General features: G+C 44.9%; 1 protein-coding gene across 2 annotated transcripts in view; it reads right to left on the reverse strand.

Moving 5' to 3' along the window:
• Nucleotides 1-12,916: 12,916 nt before the first annotated feature.
• Nucleotides 12,917-18,445, reverse strand: part of ZNF143 (zinc finger protein 143) — a 48,161-nt gene continuing 42,632 nt past the window's right edge. For both annotated transcript variants that reach the window (XM_056851546.1, XM_056851545.1), the window contains exons 15-16: nucleotides 18,236-18,382; nucleotides 12,917-13,599 (exon numbers count right to left, since the gene is read on the reverse strand). In XM_056851546.1, the coding sequence (XP_056707524.1) occupies nucleotides 13,516-13,599; nucleotides 18,236-18,382 (231 nt within the window). In that variant the 3' untranslated portion in view covers nucleotides 12,917-13,515. The remainder of the gene's footprint in view (nucleotides 13,600-18,235; nucleotides 18,383-18,445) is intronic.

Below are 18,445 nucleotides of genomic sequence, written 5' to 3' on the forward strand. Positions count from 1 at the left end.
TCAGGCCCCGTCGCCGACCTCCTCCTCCGGCGGAAGCCTCGCACGCGCGTTCACGCGGCCGGCCTGACACGTTTCCGCGCCGGTCCGACGAGCGCGGCCCCACGCAACCGCCCTCTCTCGCCCGTTCAGACTCCGCGGCTTTCCCGCGACCGTTAGTCACGTGGAGGCCGCGCCGGCCAATCACGCACGCCCCCCTCCGTTTGAAAACGCGGGGGGGCGGGGGGCGGGGTCACGCGCCCCGACGTCACGGCGCCTCTTTGGCGCGAACGCGGGGCTCGAAAGGGGGCGTGGCCGGGCGGCGGCGGATCGCCGTGCAGGGTGAGCGCGGCGCGAGTGGTCGACCGCAGTCATGCATAGGCAATGGGGGGGGGGGGGGCAGGGCAGAGCCTGGTAGTAGCTCCGCGGGGGAGGAACGCTCATCAGCGGGGAAGGCGCTGAGCAAGCAATGGTTGGTCGTGGAGCCTGCTCTGAGTCAACTAGGATCGGTACTAGGATTGACCGAAACGGGCTGGCTATAAAGGGGAGGGCAGCAGGAAAAGAGGAAGACCCAACAAGAGATGGATGGACTCAATAAAGGAAGCCACAGCCTTCAATTTGCAAGCTCTGAGCAAGGCGGTCAAAGATAGGATATTTTGGAGGACATTGGTTCATTCATTTGGAGGACTTTCATTCATAGGGTCGCCAGGAGTCGGAAGCGACTTGACGGCACTTCACACACACACACACACATAAAGGTGAATCATCTGATGCGCCGGCAGCCTCCAGCAAAATCTTCCAACAGCTCCTTTCCTCGGCTGGCACTTCCTCCTGTGGACTAGTTAAAACCTGACTTATGCCTCGGAGGGTTCATTGCAATGGACAGAACTCGGCTCCGAGACGGCATATTTGTGCAAGAGTTCACCAAACGTCCTCTGGCTTGAGTGACAACGTGGATCTTGATGTGGCTGAAATGGGACTCCCCCCTCCTGCTCGGGAAAGGCGGAGCGCCATGTTTGCCTTGTGCGCAGCTCCTTTGCGGTCATCGGCCTCTCTCCAGGTTGGGGGCCAAAAACATAAATCGGAGTTGTGTAGCACCTTAAAAGTCAACAGCATTCCCCCCCCCCCCCAGCTGTCGTGGAGGGAAGGTTGGACTGGAAGAAAATATCGTTAGTCTATTTAAAATGCCGCAAGATTGTTATTTAGTTTTGGCTGTAACAAAAGTAACGCGGTTAACCACCCGGAATTGTTCTGCAGGCTGCATCGCCTTTCGCTTTAAAGGCAGCGCCTGGCACCACCGCTGGCCCTACCAAACCCGTCCTTTTCGAGAAACTGCGGGAGAATGGAGCCTTTGCAGAGCTCGAGCGCCCCGACAAAGTACGCAGGGGCGGAAGGGCAGGCTGCCTTTTTAAATGGGGCCGTTTATGCACGGGAGGTGTTGCCTTGGATTTGCTACAGTGTAGATGCACCGAACTAAAAAAATAACCCCCCCCCTTGCAGAGTTTTGAGAATTCAGATGGAGGAAATGTGCATACAGAAAGCGGTAAATCCAAGGCAAAACCTCTCGTGCATAAATGGCCTAAGCCCCCATGCAGAGTTTTGAGAATTCAGATGGGGGGAGACGTGCATCTAAAGAGTGGCAAATCCAAGGCAAAACTCCCATGCATAAATGGCCTAAGCCCCCATGCAGTTTTGAGAATTCAGATGGGGGGAAACGTGCATCTAAAGAGTGGCAAATCCAAGGCAAAACCTCCCATGCATAAATGGCCTAAGCCCCCATGCAGTTTTGAGAATTCAGATGGGGGGAAACGTGCATCTAAAGAGTGGCAAAACCTCCCATGCATAAATGGCCTGGCTCTCCCAACACTATTCGAATGGAAGCTCGAAGCGGCGAGAAGCAGCACTGGGCTGTCCCCGCCTGCCCGAGCAGGAATCGCCTACGGTCATAAACTGCCTACGGAGGGCCTGTCTCGTCACAACACGATGGGGGAGGAGGGTGGGTCTGCAAACAAAGTCTGAAGCTCGAGAACAAGGCGAGCTAGTTGGGTTTAAAAAACACCGGGCTCTAGTCCATTGCCAGCCTCTGGATACATTTATTGAATGACACCACGTGCAAGCGTTGCTTAAAAACACTGATTGTAAAACTATGGCCACTTATGCACGGGAGGTTTTGCCTTGGATTTGCCGTTCTCTAGATGCACATTTTCACCATCCGGTTGCTCAGAACTCTGCATGGGGGCTTATTGTTGAGGTCTGAGAATTTGGATGGGGAAAATGTACATCTATAGAGTGGCAAATCCAAGGCAAAACCTCCCATGCATAAATGGCCTATATAGACAGAAACAAATCAGATTCCCCACCCCTTTTCCCCCAGTGTCGAAGTTCCCAATGGCTTTTTTTGCCCCACTCCTAAAAATAAATCTCAACTTCACCCTGTTGTACTGAACACATCTTGAGCTTCCCTGGAAGCCCCATTGAACATGGTTTTTGTTTAATTATTATGTAAATTGCTTTGACCTTAAGGGAAACGACATGCAAATTTCTTCAGAAATAGCGATAATGACATAATGCTTTCGAATGAAGCGGAATGTGTAGAATCATTGGCTGATTACACCCTGCTGTTTTGTTGTTGCAACTTTAAGAAAGTTTACTGGGGAGGGTGGTTGTAGAAAGTGTAGCCCTATTAATCTCTAGCAGTAAAATAAAATGGAAATCCAGTAGCACATTAAAGACCATCAACATTTATTCCAGCATAAACTTTCCTGAGTTGGAGTTCACTTCCATCAATCAGAGCTCTAACTCAAGACCGTTTATAAATTCTGTTCATATTGAAATTGCCACTGAACTCCTGTTTTATTTCACCAAGAAGTGATATCAGGTCTTTGGGCCACTGCTTATAATGCAGTAATGTGTGTGTGTGTATGTTAAGTGCCGTCAAGTCGCTTCCAACTCATGGCGACCCTATGAATGAAAGTCCTCCAAAATGTCCTGTCTTTGACAGCCTTGCTCATATCTTGCAAACTGAGGGTTGTGGCTTCCTTTATAGAGTCAATCCATCTCTCGTTGGGTCTTCCTCTTTTCCTGCTTCCTTCAACTTTTCCTAGCATGACTGTCTTTCCCAGTGACTCTTGTCTTCTCATAATGTGACCAAAATACGATAGCCTCAGTTTAGTCATTTTAGCTTCTAGGGTCAGTTCAGGCTTGATTTGATCTATAACCCACTGATTTGTTTTTTTGGCAGTCCACGGAATCCGTAACACTCTCCTCCAACACCACATTTCAAAGGAATCTATTTTCTTCCTATCAGCTTTCTTCACTGTCCAGCTTTCACACCCATACATAGTAATAGGGAATACGATGGCATGAATTAATCTAGTCTTGGTGGTCACTTCAAAATATTGTCTAGCTCCTTCATGGCTGCCCTTCCCAGTCTCAATCTCCTTCTGATTTCTTGGCTGCAGTCTCCCTTTTGGTTGATGGTGGAGCCAAGGAATAGAAAGTCTTCAACAATTTCAATTTCCTCATTGTCAACCTTACAGTTGTGTAATTCTCCTGTAGTCATTACTTTTGTTTTCTTGATGTTCAGCTGTAGTCCTGCTTTGGCACTTTCTCTTTTAACTTTTAGCAGTAGTCGTTTCAAATCTTCACTATTTTCTGCCAATAATGTAGTGTCATCAGCATATCTCAAATTATTAATGTTCCTCCCTCCAATTTTCACTCCACCTTCATCTAAATCTAATCCAGCTTTCCTAATTATATGTTCTGCATATAGATTGAAGAGATAGGGAGATAAAATACATCCTTGTCTGACACCTTTGCCAATTGGAAACCATTCAATTTCTCCATATTCTGTTCTAACTGTGGCCTCTTGTCCAGAGTACAGGTTGCGCATCAAAACGATCAGATGTAGTGGCACACCCATTTCCTTTAAAACCAGCCATAGCTTTTCATGATCCACACAGTCAAAAGCTTTGCTGTAATCTATGAGAGACAAGCTGATTTTCTTCTGAAATTCTCTCGTATGCTCCAGTAACCAACGTATATTTGCAATATGATCTCTAGTGCCTCTTCCTTTTCTGAAACCAGCTTGAACATCAGGCATTTCTCATTCTATATATGGTAACAGCCTTTGCTGTAAGATTTTGAGCATCACTTTACTTGCACGAGAAATTAATGCGATGGTCCGATAGTTGCTGCAATCTTTGATGTCTTCTTTCTTGGGAATTGGAATGTAAATGGATTGTTTCCAGTCTGTGGACCATTGTTTGTTTTCCATATCTGTTGGCATATTCTTGTCAAGATTTTGATGGACTCTGTTTCTGTGGCTTGGAATAGCTCTATTGATATCCCATCTGCTCCTGGTGATTTGTTTCTCCCGATTGCTCTCAATGCAGCTTTCATTTCACTTTCTAAAACTGTCTTCTTCAAAAGATTCTTCTTGGAAATAATCTTTTATCCTTTCATCTCTTCTGTATAGTTCTTCAGTGTATTGTTCCCACCTTTTCTTTATTTTGTCCTGTTCAGTTAATGTATTTCTATGCTGATCTTCTAAAATGCTGTATGGGTCTACTAACCCATATATGTGACTTATTACTACATTCAGCCATTGTCCCAGAAGACTGGAGAGGAGCAAATATTAAGTTTAAAAAGGAGTCCAGAGGGGAACCAATAAATTATGGGCCAGTTAGCCTAGTGTCTGTCCCAGGCAAATTAGTAGAAATAGTAATCTGTGTAAATTACCATAGTATTAAGGCTGATGTGGTACACTGCCCTCCTTGCTGCTCTGGAGCTGGTATGCCCTTTTTCAGAAAACACACACTAGATAAACTCCCCCTGTCAATGGGCACTGTTTGAAGGCACTGGATGCAAACCCCCAGGAAATCTGTGTGCCTTCTTACAAAGTCTGACCTTGTGTAATTGCAGTCTCCAATGGGACCAACAAGTCTATTTAAACAGTAAATTTTGGCATTTTTAGTTTTATACCAAAAGGTATAATGCAAACAATTTTCTAAATAAGTATACCACATTATGGATATTCCTAATATTTGTCTTTCGGTATTAATCTAGAGCTGAGAAAGGCACGGATAGTGGGTCAGCTGCACCCTCAATTTTGTGGTCTCCTGTTTGGGGCATGAAGGCAGATACCCACAGCAAGCAGTGGCAGGAAGCGGTGCCATCTGCCACCTTGTCTCTGCTGAGCAATTCTGAGAAGTGTGAAGAAGAGGAGTTGGTTTTTATATGCCGACTTTCTCTAGCACATAAGGGAGAATCAAACCGGCTTACAATCACCTTCCTTTTCCCTCCCCACAACAGACACCCTGTGAGGAAGGTGGGGCTGAGAGAGTGTGACTAGACTTCAAGACTTTACTCCTGGCTTGTCCAGCCTCCAAATGGTCAAGGTGAAATATAAGCAAAGGTCTCACAACCATGAAGTAGAGCTGAAAATCAGATGGATAGTGAAGATGAGAGCATGCGAGGCTTATATCAGTTCGTACTGTGAACATAAAACCTACAGTGGCTAATCTCGGCATGTGATTTTTAAATTGTATATGTACAATTTTTGTATATGACACAAATAATGCAAGAAAGGTTCAGAAAAGGTCTAAGACATTTTCAGTGCAATTCTAAAGAGAGGTTCTTCAGTCTAAGCCCCTTGAAATGAATGGATTTAGGCAGGAGTAACTCTCCTTAGAATTGTGCTGTTTGGTACTTGAGGGCCAACCGTGGTGGGTACAATGTAATAATAAGCTAAATAATATAACACTTGTAGCCCCTTCATAATATCCCAAATCTGGTGCTTGAGACAGGTAACCTAATTCTGCTTGATAGGGCTATGCCCAGAGAGCCACAAATGTGTTTTGTAGTGTCACGTGTAAATTAACTGAATGTGGCAATGTCTTCAAAATACTGAGACAACAAATGCAACACTACGATTGGAATACTAAAAGAGCTGTTTCACAAGTTAAGTAAGGTAAAGGTCCCCTGTGCAAGCACCGGGTCATTCCTGACCCATGGGGGGACGTCCCAGTCATCTTCCCTTTTCCCCCCAGCAAGCTGGGTACTCATTTGACCGACCTCAAAGGATGGAAGGCTGAGTCAACCTTGAGCCGGCTACCTGAAACCAACCAACAAGCAAAGCTTGGACTGCAGTACTGCAGTTTACCACTCTGTGCCACGGGGCTCTACTGTTTCACAAGTAGCTGGTATATAATCCATTTTTTAAAGTCATGTTACAGTTACTTTTATAGATATGTTTATATATTATTACATTTTTACCCTGTTCTTTCTTGAAGGAGCTCAGGACGGCATACATGGTGTTCATGCTGCTCCTGTCTCCCCTTTTATCCTCAAAACAACCTTGTGAGGTTAGCGAGGCTGAATGTGACTGGCTCATGGTCACCCAGCAAGCTTCCACAGCACAGTGGGGATTTGATCCTGGAAACCCACCCACCCACCCCAATTCTAATCAACCACTCACCATTCCAGCTCTTTGCGTTATATGGCCAACAAACTCTCTTGGGCCCTTTTGACCTTGGTACTCTTAATTATATCTTGCTCAAGCCATATTGGATTGATAACATTGTTATTGCTTACCCTTTTCCACTTAATCAAGCAATCTTAACTAAAGCCGATCAACTGAACAACATTGTGTAATCAACAACCGTGCTTTCCTGACTAGAGGAAGGGGGAACAATGTCCGTAGAATCCTTGGTCTCTGGTTTAACAGAAAGCAACGCTGAGGTGAACGTCTGACCCTGAAATTTTAATGGGATTAGAATTTTACTCTTGTCCTAAAAAGATACAGGGAGAAAATCTTTAAAACAACAAATTTTAGCCAAAGAAGGCCAATTAGCTCTGTTGTAGTTCATTAGATTTTCAGGCTACACAAAGATAATTATTGTAACGTAATACATAATGTTGTTACGCTCTCACCACTTCCTGTAGTGAGTAGAAGTTCCAGAGGCAATACTACCTGTGTTTGGAGGAAAGAGCACATTGGGATCTTAGGGCATTTTTGTCAGATCCGCTACCCTACATCAGATCCTTCAAAAGAGAGCAAGATTGTACTTCCCAAAGATGCTTCAGCCAACTCATAGCTGTCTCTCTGCACCTGGGCCAAACTCAAACTGCTGTTCTTCATGCTTACACACACACAAACCTACCTCCTCCCCTCAGCTGGGAGGAGATCACACGTCTCCTGAAATGCTGATCGCTACTTGTCCAGTGGGGAACAACAACCTCATCCCAAATTGAGGAAATGTCCACATTTGTTAGGAAACATTATTTTGTTATAAACCCTGGCTCCAAACTCTTTATGCCATACCTATCAGACACCAAATCCACAGCAATATCTTAAACATGTTGTAGGAAGATATCGCAGGATTCTCCTCTTCTCTGCTTTTTTATGAGAAAGCTATTCTTTTTTAAGGATATTGCACAGCAGGATCAGCCTGATGATGGACACCCTAGAGGAGTTTGGTTCTGTCAGTACAGGGATCATAAAACCACAGATAAGATAAAATAGCCATGAGAGTAATCACCATGGACTACTTAGGTCTTTCACATTTCTTTTGAGCAAAATGAGAGAAGGAAAAACAACAGCCATAGACTAACTGAAATTTTTTTGTGTGTGTGTGCAAAAGACATTTTTCTAGAGGCTCCGTTTCCATTAAAGCACCCCCAACTTGTATGCAGCTTGCGCCAGAGAACAGTGTCCATATTTATGTTTCTACTGCTAGGTAACTCATTCAGATACAGTAAAAATGGTGTTATCTGGCAGCTATTTAACCAGCATGCCACTGCCTGTTGTCAAGGGATAGCCAGCAGCGGTGAGTCCCAGCCATGGGTGCCAGCCGTTCACACAGCTGCTGAGCAGGAGGTGCCCATGGCTGGGATCCTGCCTCTTCCCCCTTCTGCCCTGTCCTCATGCCAACAATCAGTTGCGCAGTGAGCAGGAATTTAAAGGGCCAGGATGCCCAGCTTTCCAGCCCTTTAAATTTCCACTCACTGCACAGCTGATTGGTAGTATGGGGGCAGGAAGAGTGTTCCGGCTGTGGGCTCTGCTCACTCGGCACTAGTGTGAGTGAGCATTGCACATGACCAAAACATGCCTCTTGCTCCCTTTTGACAGCCCTGTCAGAGCACTTGCTGCAACACCGGTCACCCAACGACCACCTTGGGAGAGGTAAGGAAGTCAGTGTTATAATCCCTCACAAAGTTGGAATGGAGGCCCATGTTGTGGGCTCGTACGTATCTTTAAACCGGTATATTCATACTAAATGTTGCTGAAGTAGCTGTACAGTGTATAGAACTAGCCATGATCCCTTCTGGAACTTGCTGGCCTTGAGTCTTGTAAGCCTTAATAACTCACTTGTGAAACCACCACTGAAGGCTGATTTAGAAATTTTCTGCTTGTTGACATGGGCCTTGGCTGTCATATTGTCTGTCCTGAAGAAGAGATATTTCATAAGGATTTGATTAAGGGGGGCACAACGGCTTGCTTTATGGCTTTCATGCTGAGATAATTTCCTGCTCTGGAGACCCTGAGTATACAGCTTCTGGCAATGAACACCTGCTCTGAAGGCAGGTGTCAGCATTAATGCATGACAGTATCGGAAAAGGTTTCCTTTGGAGAGATGAGTATTCAGCATCCACCACCTCAACTTCTGGGACTAAAAATGTTCATTTCATTTTGCAGGATTGTTTCCTGATAGTCCATTTCAGGGTTCTGGCAAGAAACTTTGCTCAGAGCACAGATTATCTAGGAACCCTGCCACTTCCATAATTGCCTGCTCCCTGACAGTAAACACAGACTTTGTCCCAAGTACAGGTGAGTATGCACACTCTGTCCTTAGGTATGCACAATAGCCATCATGACCTCTGTGAAAACCTATCATGCAGAAGTTAGGCTGAAGGGTTGAACTCTGATCTGAAAATGTTTGTCCCAGTAAGCAAATCTGAAAACCTATGAGGAGCTGGAAAAATTGAAACATATTGCTATGCCTGGATTATGTTGCTAGAAGTCCTGAATTTGTTCTGCTGGAAAGCTTTGGCGACTGATCTCAAAGTCTCCAACTGGAACCACCAATTTTTAAAAACATGTTCAGGTAGATCGAATCCAGTGTTGCTCCCCAGTCCTTGTTCTTTCAGGGGACTATGAGGAATACAGAGCATGTGCCTGATGGTATCAGTTCTATTGTCATTATACTGAGAAGATGGTTGATGCCACCCATTGTTTGTCTGGATGAGATGACTTGGGAGAGATGATGAAACTGTCAAAGGGTGGGAGAGGAGATGCTAAAACCCTGGCAACTGATTCCCTCAGCCATCTATCTGTAGAAGCGCTATACTACATCTCTGGTAAGGCTTGTAGCTGCCACCCCACACTGCTTAGACATCAGGGGCATAGCTTGCTGCTTATCCTTTGTTCCCACAAGACTGCAAATCAGAATATTACCAAACAGCTTGCTCCCTAGGAAGTGAGTTAAAGCTGAATTTAGGGGGGGAAATTATACATCCTGGTGGCATGGGTGATCTGAAATAAATACAAAGTGGACATTTACCTATGCATAGTTAAAAGGATCTAAATATATTTAAATCAAACATAGGCAAGTATATCCTCTTTTCAAACTACTCTGTAGATTTTGCCAGATGTCACCTTCTAAATTCCTATCTGTAATTTCAGATAGAAAGAAACCTTGCCCCAATTTGTGCCCATTCAAACTCTGAATTATAATGGTTGCCCCTCCCTCCTTTTGTAGGGAGGGGCAACATCGCAGAGTGGTAAGCTGCAGTACTGCAGTCCAAGCTCTGCTCACGACCTGACTTCAATCCCAATGGAAGTTGGTTTCAGGTAGCCGGCTCAAGGTTGACTCAGCCTTCCATCCTTCTGAGGTCGGTCAAATGAGTACCCAGCTTGCTGGGGGTAAAGGGAAGATGACTGGGGAAGGCACTGGCAAACCACCCCGTAAACAAAGTCTGCCTAGTAAACGTCGGGATGTGATGTCACCCCATGGGTCAGGAATGACCCGGTGCTTGCACAGGGGACCTTTACCTTTACTAGACATTTCTAGGCAAAACAAAGAATCAGGAGTAATGATACAATTTGAGGTTGCACCTGTGTAAGACAAAACAATTAAAGAGGAAACAATTGTATTGCTTAAGGGAAGATAATTTAATGTTGCATAGGAATGTCTGTTAAGAAGCTGTTTGCTAGCTTACAAACATTCCTATGGTGTGGTCATTGACTCACAACTGTTTTTCATGTGGACGGGCAGAATAACTCTTGCATCTACATTTTGTGTGAAACACAAGCCATATAACTTGGATATGTCTATGACTCATCAGAAGGTGTGCATAACCAACAAAATGTTATGGTTATATCAGGAAGTCATGAATGGTTCTTTGTTCTGTCATCTCTTTTCCAAGTATGGAAAATAATTGCTATACACCTATGGGAACCACAATAGCCAACAGTAAAAACAATAGCCAGTGGCCACGATCAAAGGATCTACTAACCAATCAGTGACTCTGAGGGAGTTATAAGGATGGCTCCCTGCCCAGTGGAGTAATATACTGTGTGGATAGGCTTGGCTTAAAGGGGATAAACTCATTTGCTGGGAGTGACTTGCTTGCCTGCAGTGCTGTGTTAACCAAAGACAAAACAGAGACTGACTTAGCTACCCCTACTTGGACTGTCTGTAACATTTACAGTGGCACATGAGTCATAGGAAATGTCTACCCTCAGTGCATGTTTACACTTGTTTCTTCAAACCATGTAGGCACAAAGGATGGTGTGCAAGGAGACAAGAAGGGATCCTGCCTCTCTTCATCCCCTTTGTGGTATAAGCCATCCATCTAATGAGCTGATACAACATTTACAAAATCAGACATTTACATGGAGAGACATGCAGTTTAATTTTAGGACATGCTGAAAGCCCACACATTCAAAAGCGATCATAGGTGCTGGAAGGACTTTAGGTATCCAGCCAGGAGCGTTCTCCCAAAAAACATTGGCACCATATTAGCAGAATCCCTTTAATAATCTAATAATCCTTGAGATTTGTCTTTTATTTAAGATATATAACTAATGGATCCAACCCACTGGTTTAGAATAGTTTGAAGTTTACATTTTAAAATTAAACAAAACAAGTAGAGGACCTGTGAGGACTTGCAGGGGCATCTCATTTTCTCCTCCTGCATTGTTTCCTCATTCCCTTCCCTGAAATCCCCCATATTTCTCCCCTTTACCTGCTTCCTACTCTCCTTCCCATCCACCAGCCAACTTTCCTTTATCTGCCTCTCTCTATTCAGATTTCACTCCCCCTGGTAGCCTCCTGCTTGGGAAAAGAATGGCCTGGTTGCACGGTGTTGTCTACTGGGCTATGCCCAGTTGCACAGTGGGGAACTTGCAAGGATTTGCAGGGATACCTCATTTTCCTCTGTATCCTCTTCCCCACACGATTTCCTCTTTACCTCCACCTAGCAACCCCATTATCATAATGTTTCCCTGCCTGCTTCCTTCTCTCTTTCCCATTTTGGGGAGGGTCTGTGGCTCAGTGGTAGAGCATCTGCTTGGCATGCAGAAGGTCCCAGGTTCAATCCCTGGCATCTCCAGTTAAAGGGACTAGGCAAGCAGGTGATGTGAAAGACTTCTGCCTGAGACCCTGGAGAGCCACTGCCGGTCTGAGTAGACAATACTGTCAGGCTGTTATCTCGGTTTAGATGTTTCCTTTCGTTTCTCTGCTGAACCGTCCAGACTTCAAGGATGGCTACACATACCAAAGCCTGGGAACGCCACTCCTAGGAAATAATGCTCTGTTTATGCTTTGTAATCTCCCGCCGTTTCTCTGCCTTATATTTCCAAATAACGGGCAAGACAAACCATAGCTGTCATCTTGCCTTCAATGCACTGTATTGCCTATTTGACCAGTAAAGCCATCTGCTTGGAATTTGATTGTCTCTGTGGTGATTTCTGGTTCGATGGGTCAAGAGCTTACAAATACTGACTTTGATGGACCAAGGATCTGATTCAGTATAAGGCAGCTTCATGTGTTCATCCAGCCACCAATCTCTTTATCTGCTATTTATTTTACCATGCTTTTCTCCACACTGGGGACCCAAAGCAGCTTACATGGTTATCCTCTCCTCCATTTTATTCTCACAACAACCCAGTGAGGCAAATTAGGCTAAGAATGTGTAACAGCAGCAAGCAGCCAGGCCTGGTTGAGTCATGCAAGTCACATGGCGGCAAGTTGCCTGGTGGGTCTGGCCCCAATGAATCTTCCCTCAAAGACCAAAACAGCCCTGGAAAGGCCACTCCCCTGCCTTTTACTGACAGAAACCAAGGCTTGAAGGCAGGCAATACTGTAGTGATTGCCTAGCAATGGCCACTGAGGGCATCCATTTAGGAAAGCTACCAATGCTGTTTTCTGTTACCTGGAGGGGGGTGTTAAACCCCAAGGTTTGTTTGTTTTTAGATTTCAAAATTTTCTGCAAACCTGGGGTGATTTCCAGGTTTGTAGAAAGAACCAGTGTGGTTTCATGGTTAAGAGTGGCGGACTCTAATCTGGAGAAACGGGTTTGATTCCCCACTCCTCCACATGAAGCCTGCTGGGTGACTTTGGGCCAGTCACAGCTCTCTCAGAACTCTCTCAGCCCTCACAGAGGCAGGCAATGGCAAACCACCTCTAAACGACTCTTGCCTTGAAAACCTTATAGGGTCCCCATAAGTCAGCTGTGACTTGACGATGCACACACACACACAGAAAGATCTGCCTTGTCTGTTCTTGGCTCCAATCTCTGGATTTAAGTATCCACAGATATGGCCATGATAACATTAAGATCTATGTAATATGCAATAAAACAGATATAATAGGTTTACTTCCTTTAATATTGAACAAGCAAAGCTCCTCTTTTGTACATAATCCAATTCAAAGATAATATATTTAGCACTTCCAGCATGAACAGTCTGTATTTACAATCAGTGAGACAGGAGGCAAAAACTAAATAAGATGCATCTTCAACTTGTGTATGAAACACAATTCAAAATGTACTATTTACAAAGGTCTCAAAATTCAAAACTCTTCTGTAAATTAGGAACCAATAAAAAGTGTTCTGTTTGCAAAACGTTTTTGAAATGATGATTTTTGTTATGGTTTAAACATTTGAAATCTTCGGTAATGCCTTCATTCGGTTTCGTGCAGCTTTAAATTAATTCCAGTAGTTCTAAAGCAGATGCAGTTTGCCTGTAGCCTGGTCTGGAATCTGATGTAATTATAGGCAAAGGAAATCTAAGCAGGAAATCCTAATTCCATACTCCTGGAATAGAGAATCAGTCTGATAGGTGGAATTCATCTATTTCCCAATGTTCGTGTACACAAACATTACAGACATGAAATGTTCTTCACTCTTGCATAAAAAGTGTGCACAGTATTAGTGAGCAAGAACATGTTAAAACTTTTTATGGATGTCAGTTGGCACAGACATTTGATGATTGAAAATAAAATATAAGTAATTCCACTGTTCTTTTGGGAAGAGTTAATCATCAATTCCTGGTGTTTCACCTTGTTGTATTCTAGAAGCTATTCTAATGGCTTCTTCCAAAGACTGCTGTTCTCCAAGCTGAAACAAAAAAAAAAATGAAAATATATGTGCTGAAATATGTTTTTTGGGTTTTATTTTGAGGCAGATAATGTAAATTACATTTTTGCACCATATTTAGTCAACTAGCTTAGATGTATAAGAAGAGTATGTATCAACCATATTTTTATATATGTAACAGTAATAGCAAGTGAGCAGCCCAAACTGTTTTTTCCCCTTTGAACAGAATGTTGTATTTTAAATGACCTTTAACTCCCATCAGTTTCAAAAGCAGTTTGCCATAAAGCTTGCTGTTGGAGAAACACACAACCAAAGCTCCCTCTGGTACACTGTAGTAGTTGCAGTTTTTGGATCCTGGATATTATCATTATATTTTCTCTTATTATTATTAGCAATCTTTAAGCAATCTGACAGTGCTGATTATAAGTCTAGCAGAGAATGGCTGCAAATGAGATGGATCAGCATGCGTGATCTGCATATATATTAAATAATTACATACTGATACCAAGAAAAGAAATGCATTAGTTTTATTCAGTTGCTTGATTCAAGTCACTAGTTCTTTGAAAACCGTGGTATTAAGCCTGCTTCAAATAGTTGGAATGTAACAATCATATTTTGGACTGAAATAATATAGACACCATCCATTAATGGGCTAAAAGATTATTAGAGGAAGACCACATGGACTACATGACTAAAGATTACAGGGCAATATACTTTTGCCATCAATTATGGCTAGAAATGAATTGTACTCTTGTAAAGAAAGAGATAAGAATACTTAATAGTTTTTAATACCTCTAGTATGTTTAAAATACTGGTACTGCAATATAAGGAAATCCCTAGTTTAAGAACATGCTAAAGTTAAAGTACCTTTGGTTCTTGTAGGTTATCCAGGCTGTGTAACCATGGCCTTGGGATTTTCTTTCCTGACGTTTTGCCAGCAGCTGTGGCAGGCATCTTCAGAGGAGTAACACTGAAGGACAGTGTCTCTCTGTCCTTCAGTGTTACTCCTCTGAAGATGCCTGCCACAGCTGCTGACGAAACGTCAGGAAAGAAAATCCCAAGACCACGGTTACACAGCCCGGATAACCTACAAGAACCAATGAACTCTGACCGTGAAAGCCTTTAACAATATTTTAAAGTACCATGTTATAATTTTAAAAACCTCTTAAAAGCATGCTTTTACCTACCTACTGTACCGATTTACTGTGCCACTATAGGCAGTTACATCCTTCCAAGCTTATTGACTTAAATGGACTTAGAAGGCTGTAACTCTGCTTAGGTATCTGGCAAAGGGAGCTCTGAATCTCAAAAGTTCGTACCCCAAGGTGCTACTGGACTATAAGCTGCTACTGGACTCAAATCTAGCTGTTCCACTGCAGACCAACATGGCTATCCTCTGAAACTATCTGCTTAGGATGGTCCTGTTGGGATACAACCTTAAGGCTACTCTGGAAACTGCTAAGGACAACAATTAACTCCCTAAACTGATATCTCGTGGAGATATGCTGGTGCAGCATCTGACCAATGCAGCACTGGTGTAACCCCATGCCAACATACCTGCACCACTGTAGGGACAAGAATTGGGCATACTGGGGACGGAGTGGGATGTAGCATCCGATGCTCCCTCAGCCTGCATTCTGCTTTCAGTGCTGGTGTAAAGACATCCTGACAGAAATTCTGGTGTAAGTCTAAACATTCAATGGGAGTGAAAAACAAGCTCCCCTTGTTTACACAGCGCCTACAGAACCAATGGTGCAGCTTCTGATACCAAGCAAGTCTGCAGCGACGCAACTCTCCTGAGCACCGCATAAACTCTATCCAGGACAACAACATCTCCAATGACAGTGTGCATGGTATGTACCCTACCTAGCCTGAGGCCGTGCACACTTTGAACATACACATCCAGAGAAATGGTGCTGTGCAAAAAAAATGAGCACTTTGTACAAACGAAGCAGCACAGAAGTAGCACAAACACTGTTACAGCGTACTCCAATGCTGGCCACCTCAGAATCCTTATAGGCACTCCACCACAAACACCAACATGGATCCACCACTCCTCCAACTGGGGATGCAATAACAATGCACCTCACATTTCCTCTCTCAACAGCTGCTAGCAGTGTCTCCCACAGCGGGGATAGGGTAAGTATGTAGAGTACAGAAAGGGAGATACGCAGGTATATCACCATGATGTCAGGGTGATGTCATGGCACTGTAACCCCACATACAAGTGAGGGAAACAGGTGGCTTTCCTCTCCCAAGTGAGCTGTAGAAGTGTCTGGGTGAATACAGCTGGAGTAGCCGTGCTTTCTACTCCACACGTCCTACTTCTCTGTGCGTCCCCCTGTCAAAAGGGGGCAGAGGACATCAGGAAGATGCCTGCCCCCTGTGCATTTTGGCTACTTCCATCTCTGGCTGACATGGTGCTGTTGTTAGCATTCCATCCTGTGACTGGTACATTTAAGAAGTGTCACTATGAACTCCAGTGCTGCTGCTATGCTCTGAGCCCATGGAGTGGGGTGTAGCAGACAGCCCTCCCCTGCATGCTTTGACCAGCGTTTAACAGATGTGGACAGCCAAGGCAGGAGTAAACAAGGCGGGGCCGGAAGAGGGAAGGAGCAGAGACAAGCGGGGAGTTTAAAAGGAGAATGGGAGAAAGGGGCAGGGGGCTAGAAGGAAGGCAAGCCTGCAGTTATAGATGGTGCGTTGGGAGAGAAGGGGAGCAAAGAGGCTGCGAGAGAAGCTAAAGTCTCCCACACAGGAGCAGAGAAGGAGTGTGCCGAGACTTCAGAGACAGCTGCCGAGAAAAGGAAGGCAAGGGCTGCAGCCAACTCCCAGATAAGAGACGATGCACAGCTGGGTAAAGTAACAGCCAGGGGTGAGAGCCAGAGGAGCAGGCGGCAAGAGGGCCCTGAGAAGAAAGCTGCAAAGAGCATCTGGCTGCAGCAGCCAGGAAGAGCCAGGCCAGTTCCCCGCAGACCTTATAGAAAAAGGGAAGCATACCGGAAGGGGAGAGAAGGGGGCAGGTGGGACTTGAGACTGTCTGGGTTGCACTGGGGTTGACTATAATTAAAGATAAACTGGGGTGACGCTGGCTGATGAGGAAGCTGGGAGGGAGACCCCTGCTGGCTAGTCCATAAGGGTATCCCTGGTCTGAAGCCAGCTGAAACATAAAAGGGGTCTTTTTAAAACTATCTCTTTTCTGTGAGGTAAGCACAGGTTATCTACCAGCTAGGTCAGTGTCATACTAGCACCAACAACAGGCTAACGATGGGAGGCTTAGGACTGAGCTGCTTTTCATAAAGACAGCAGTTGTCCTGTACTCTGTAATCAGGTTTCTTTGGGCAGTACGAGAACCTTGGCCCTTGGGACCAGTTGATCCATCAAGTTTCCTCTCCAAGCCCAAGGCTTAAATAGGCTGCTAGGGAAGCAGCTCCACCTGCTCTGAAAGCAGCACTTGAGACTCATCTGGTTTAACTGGGGTCAGGATCCTGCAAAGGAACACACCCAACTGGAACCACGGTCTGACCCAGGAGGCGGAGCACAGACTGCAAGCCTGGCACGGTCTCTCGGCACAAGCCCACTGCCTCTGCTGCTCCTGCTGGGTGGAGATCCTGGTGGGCTTGTGGGCTGGGTCCTGGGCTGGCGCTTTGTTTTGGTGGAGGAGCTCCAGCTGCAGGCTCCTCAGGGTCAGCCTCTGGAACAGATGGGCCATGGGCATCTACCATGCAGGGGTCTCCTGGAGTTTCCTGCTCTCCCCCAGGCCATGTTTCTGGCTCCTCCTCTGAGCCAGCTCAGTGGGAGTCCCGACAGTAGCCATATTGCACAGTGTCCTGACACAGGGATATATATGATGCTCAGATGACTTCAGCAGATTTATCCAAACCTAAGACTGCACTAGAACAAGCTATAGTGGTTTCTCTGCAAGTGCAAAAGTGCAGCACCACAGGCCATGTCTTGTATGTTTATAGAGATAACTATACTCAAAAAGAACATAAGAACATAAGAAAGGCCCTGCTGGATCAGACCAAGGCCCATCAAGTCCAGCAGTCTGTTCACCAGGTGCCTCTAGGAAGCCACAAACAAGACGACTGCAGCAGCACCATTCTGCCTGTGTTCCACAGCACCCAAGATAATAGGCATGCTCCTCTGATACTAGAGAGAATAGGAATGCAGCATGACTAGTATCCATTCTAACTAATAGCCATGAATACCCCTTTCCTCCATGAATACGTCCACTCCCCTCTTAAAGCCCTCCAAGCTGGCAGCCATCACCACATCCTGGGCAGGGAGTTCCACAATTTAACTATGCATTGTGTGAAAAAATACTTCCTTTTATCTGTTTTGAATCTCTCACCCTCCAGCTTCAGCAGATGACCCCGCGTTCTAGTATTATGGGAGAGGGAGAAAAACTTCTCCCTGTCCACTCTCTCCAAACCATGCATAATTTTATAGACCTCTATCATGTCTCCCCTTAGCTGCCTTCTTTTCAAGCTAAACAGCCCTAAGCGTCTTAACCGCTCCCCATAGGACAGTTGCTCTAGTCCCCTAAATATACATCATTATATTGCAAATCAAGCTCACGTAATTGGGAGTGGAAGCACAGACTCAAAACATTGAAAAAACAAACACTACGAAGGCTACTTCTTATTCTACTTACCTGCACTGCAATCTGTGTTCCATTGGACGTAGCCAGCAAGGTAACAGGTCTAGTTTCTGCTGTAACTAAATGATGCCCATGTTGCTGATGTCCAATTTCAGGCGAACCACCATGGAAAGCTGCTAAATCTTGAGCCACAATGGCAACCTTCGTGATAAAACACACAAAGCTACATATTGAAAATCTAAACCTTTTAAAATGTTTCAGCCA

This window comes from Euleptes europaea, chromosome 6 (genome assembly GCF_029931775.1).
Source record: "Euleptes europaea isolate rEulEur1 chromosome 6, rEulEur1.hap1, whole genome shotgun sequence".
Classification (NCBI taxonomy): Eukaryota; Metazoa; Chordata; class Lepidosauria; order Squamata; family Sphaerodactylidae; genus Euleptes; species Euleptes europaea.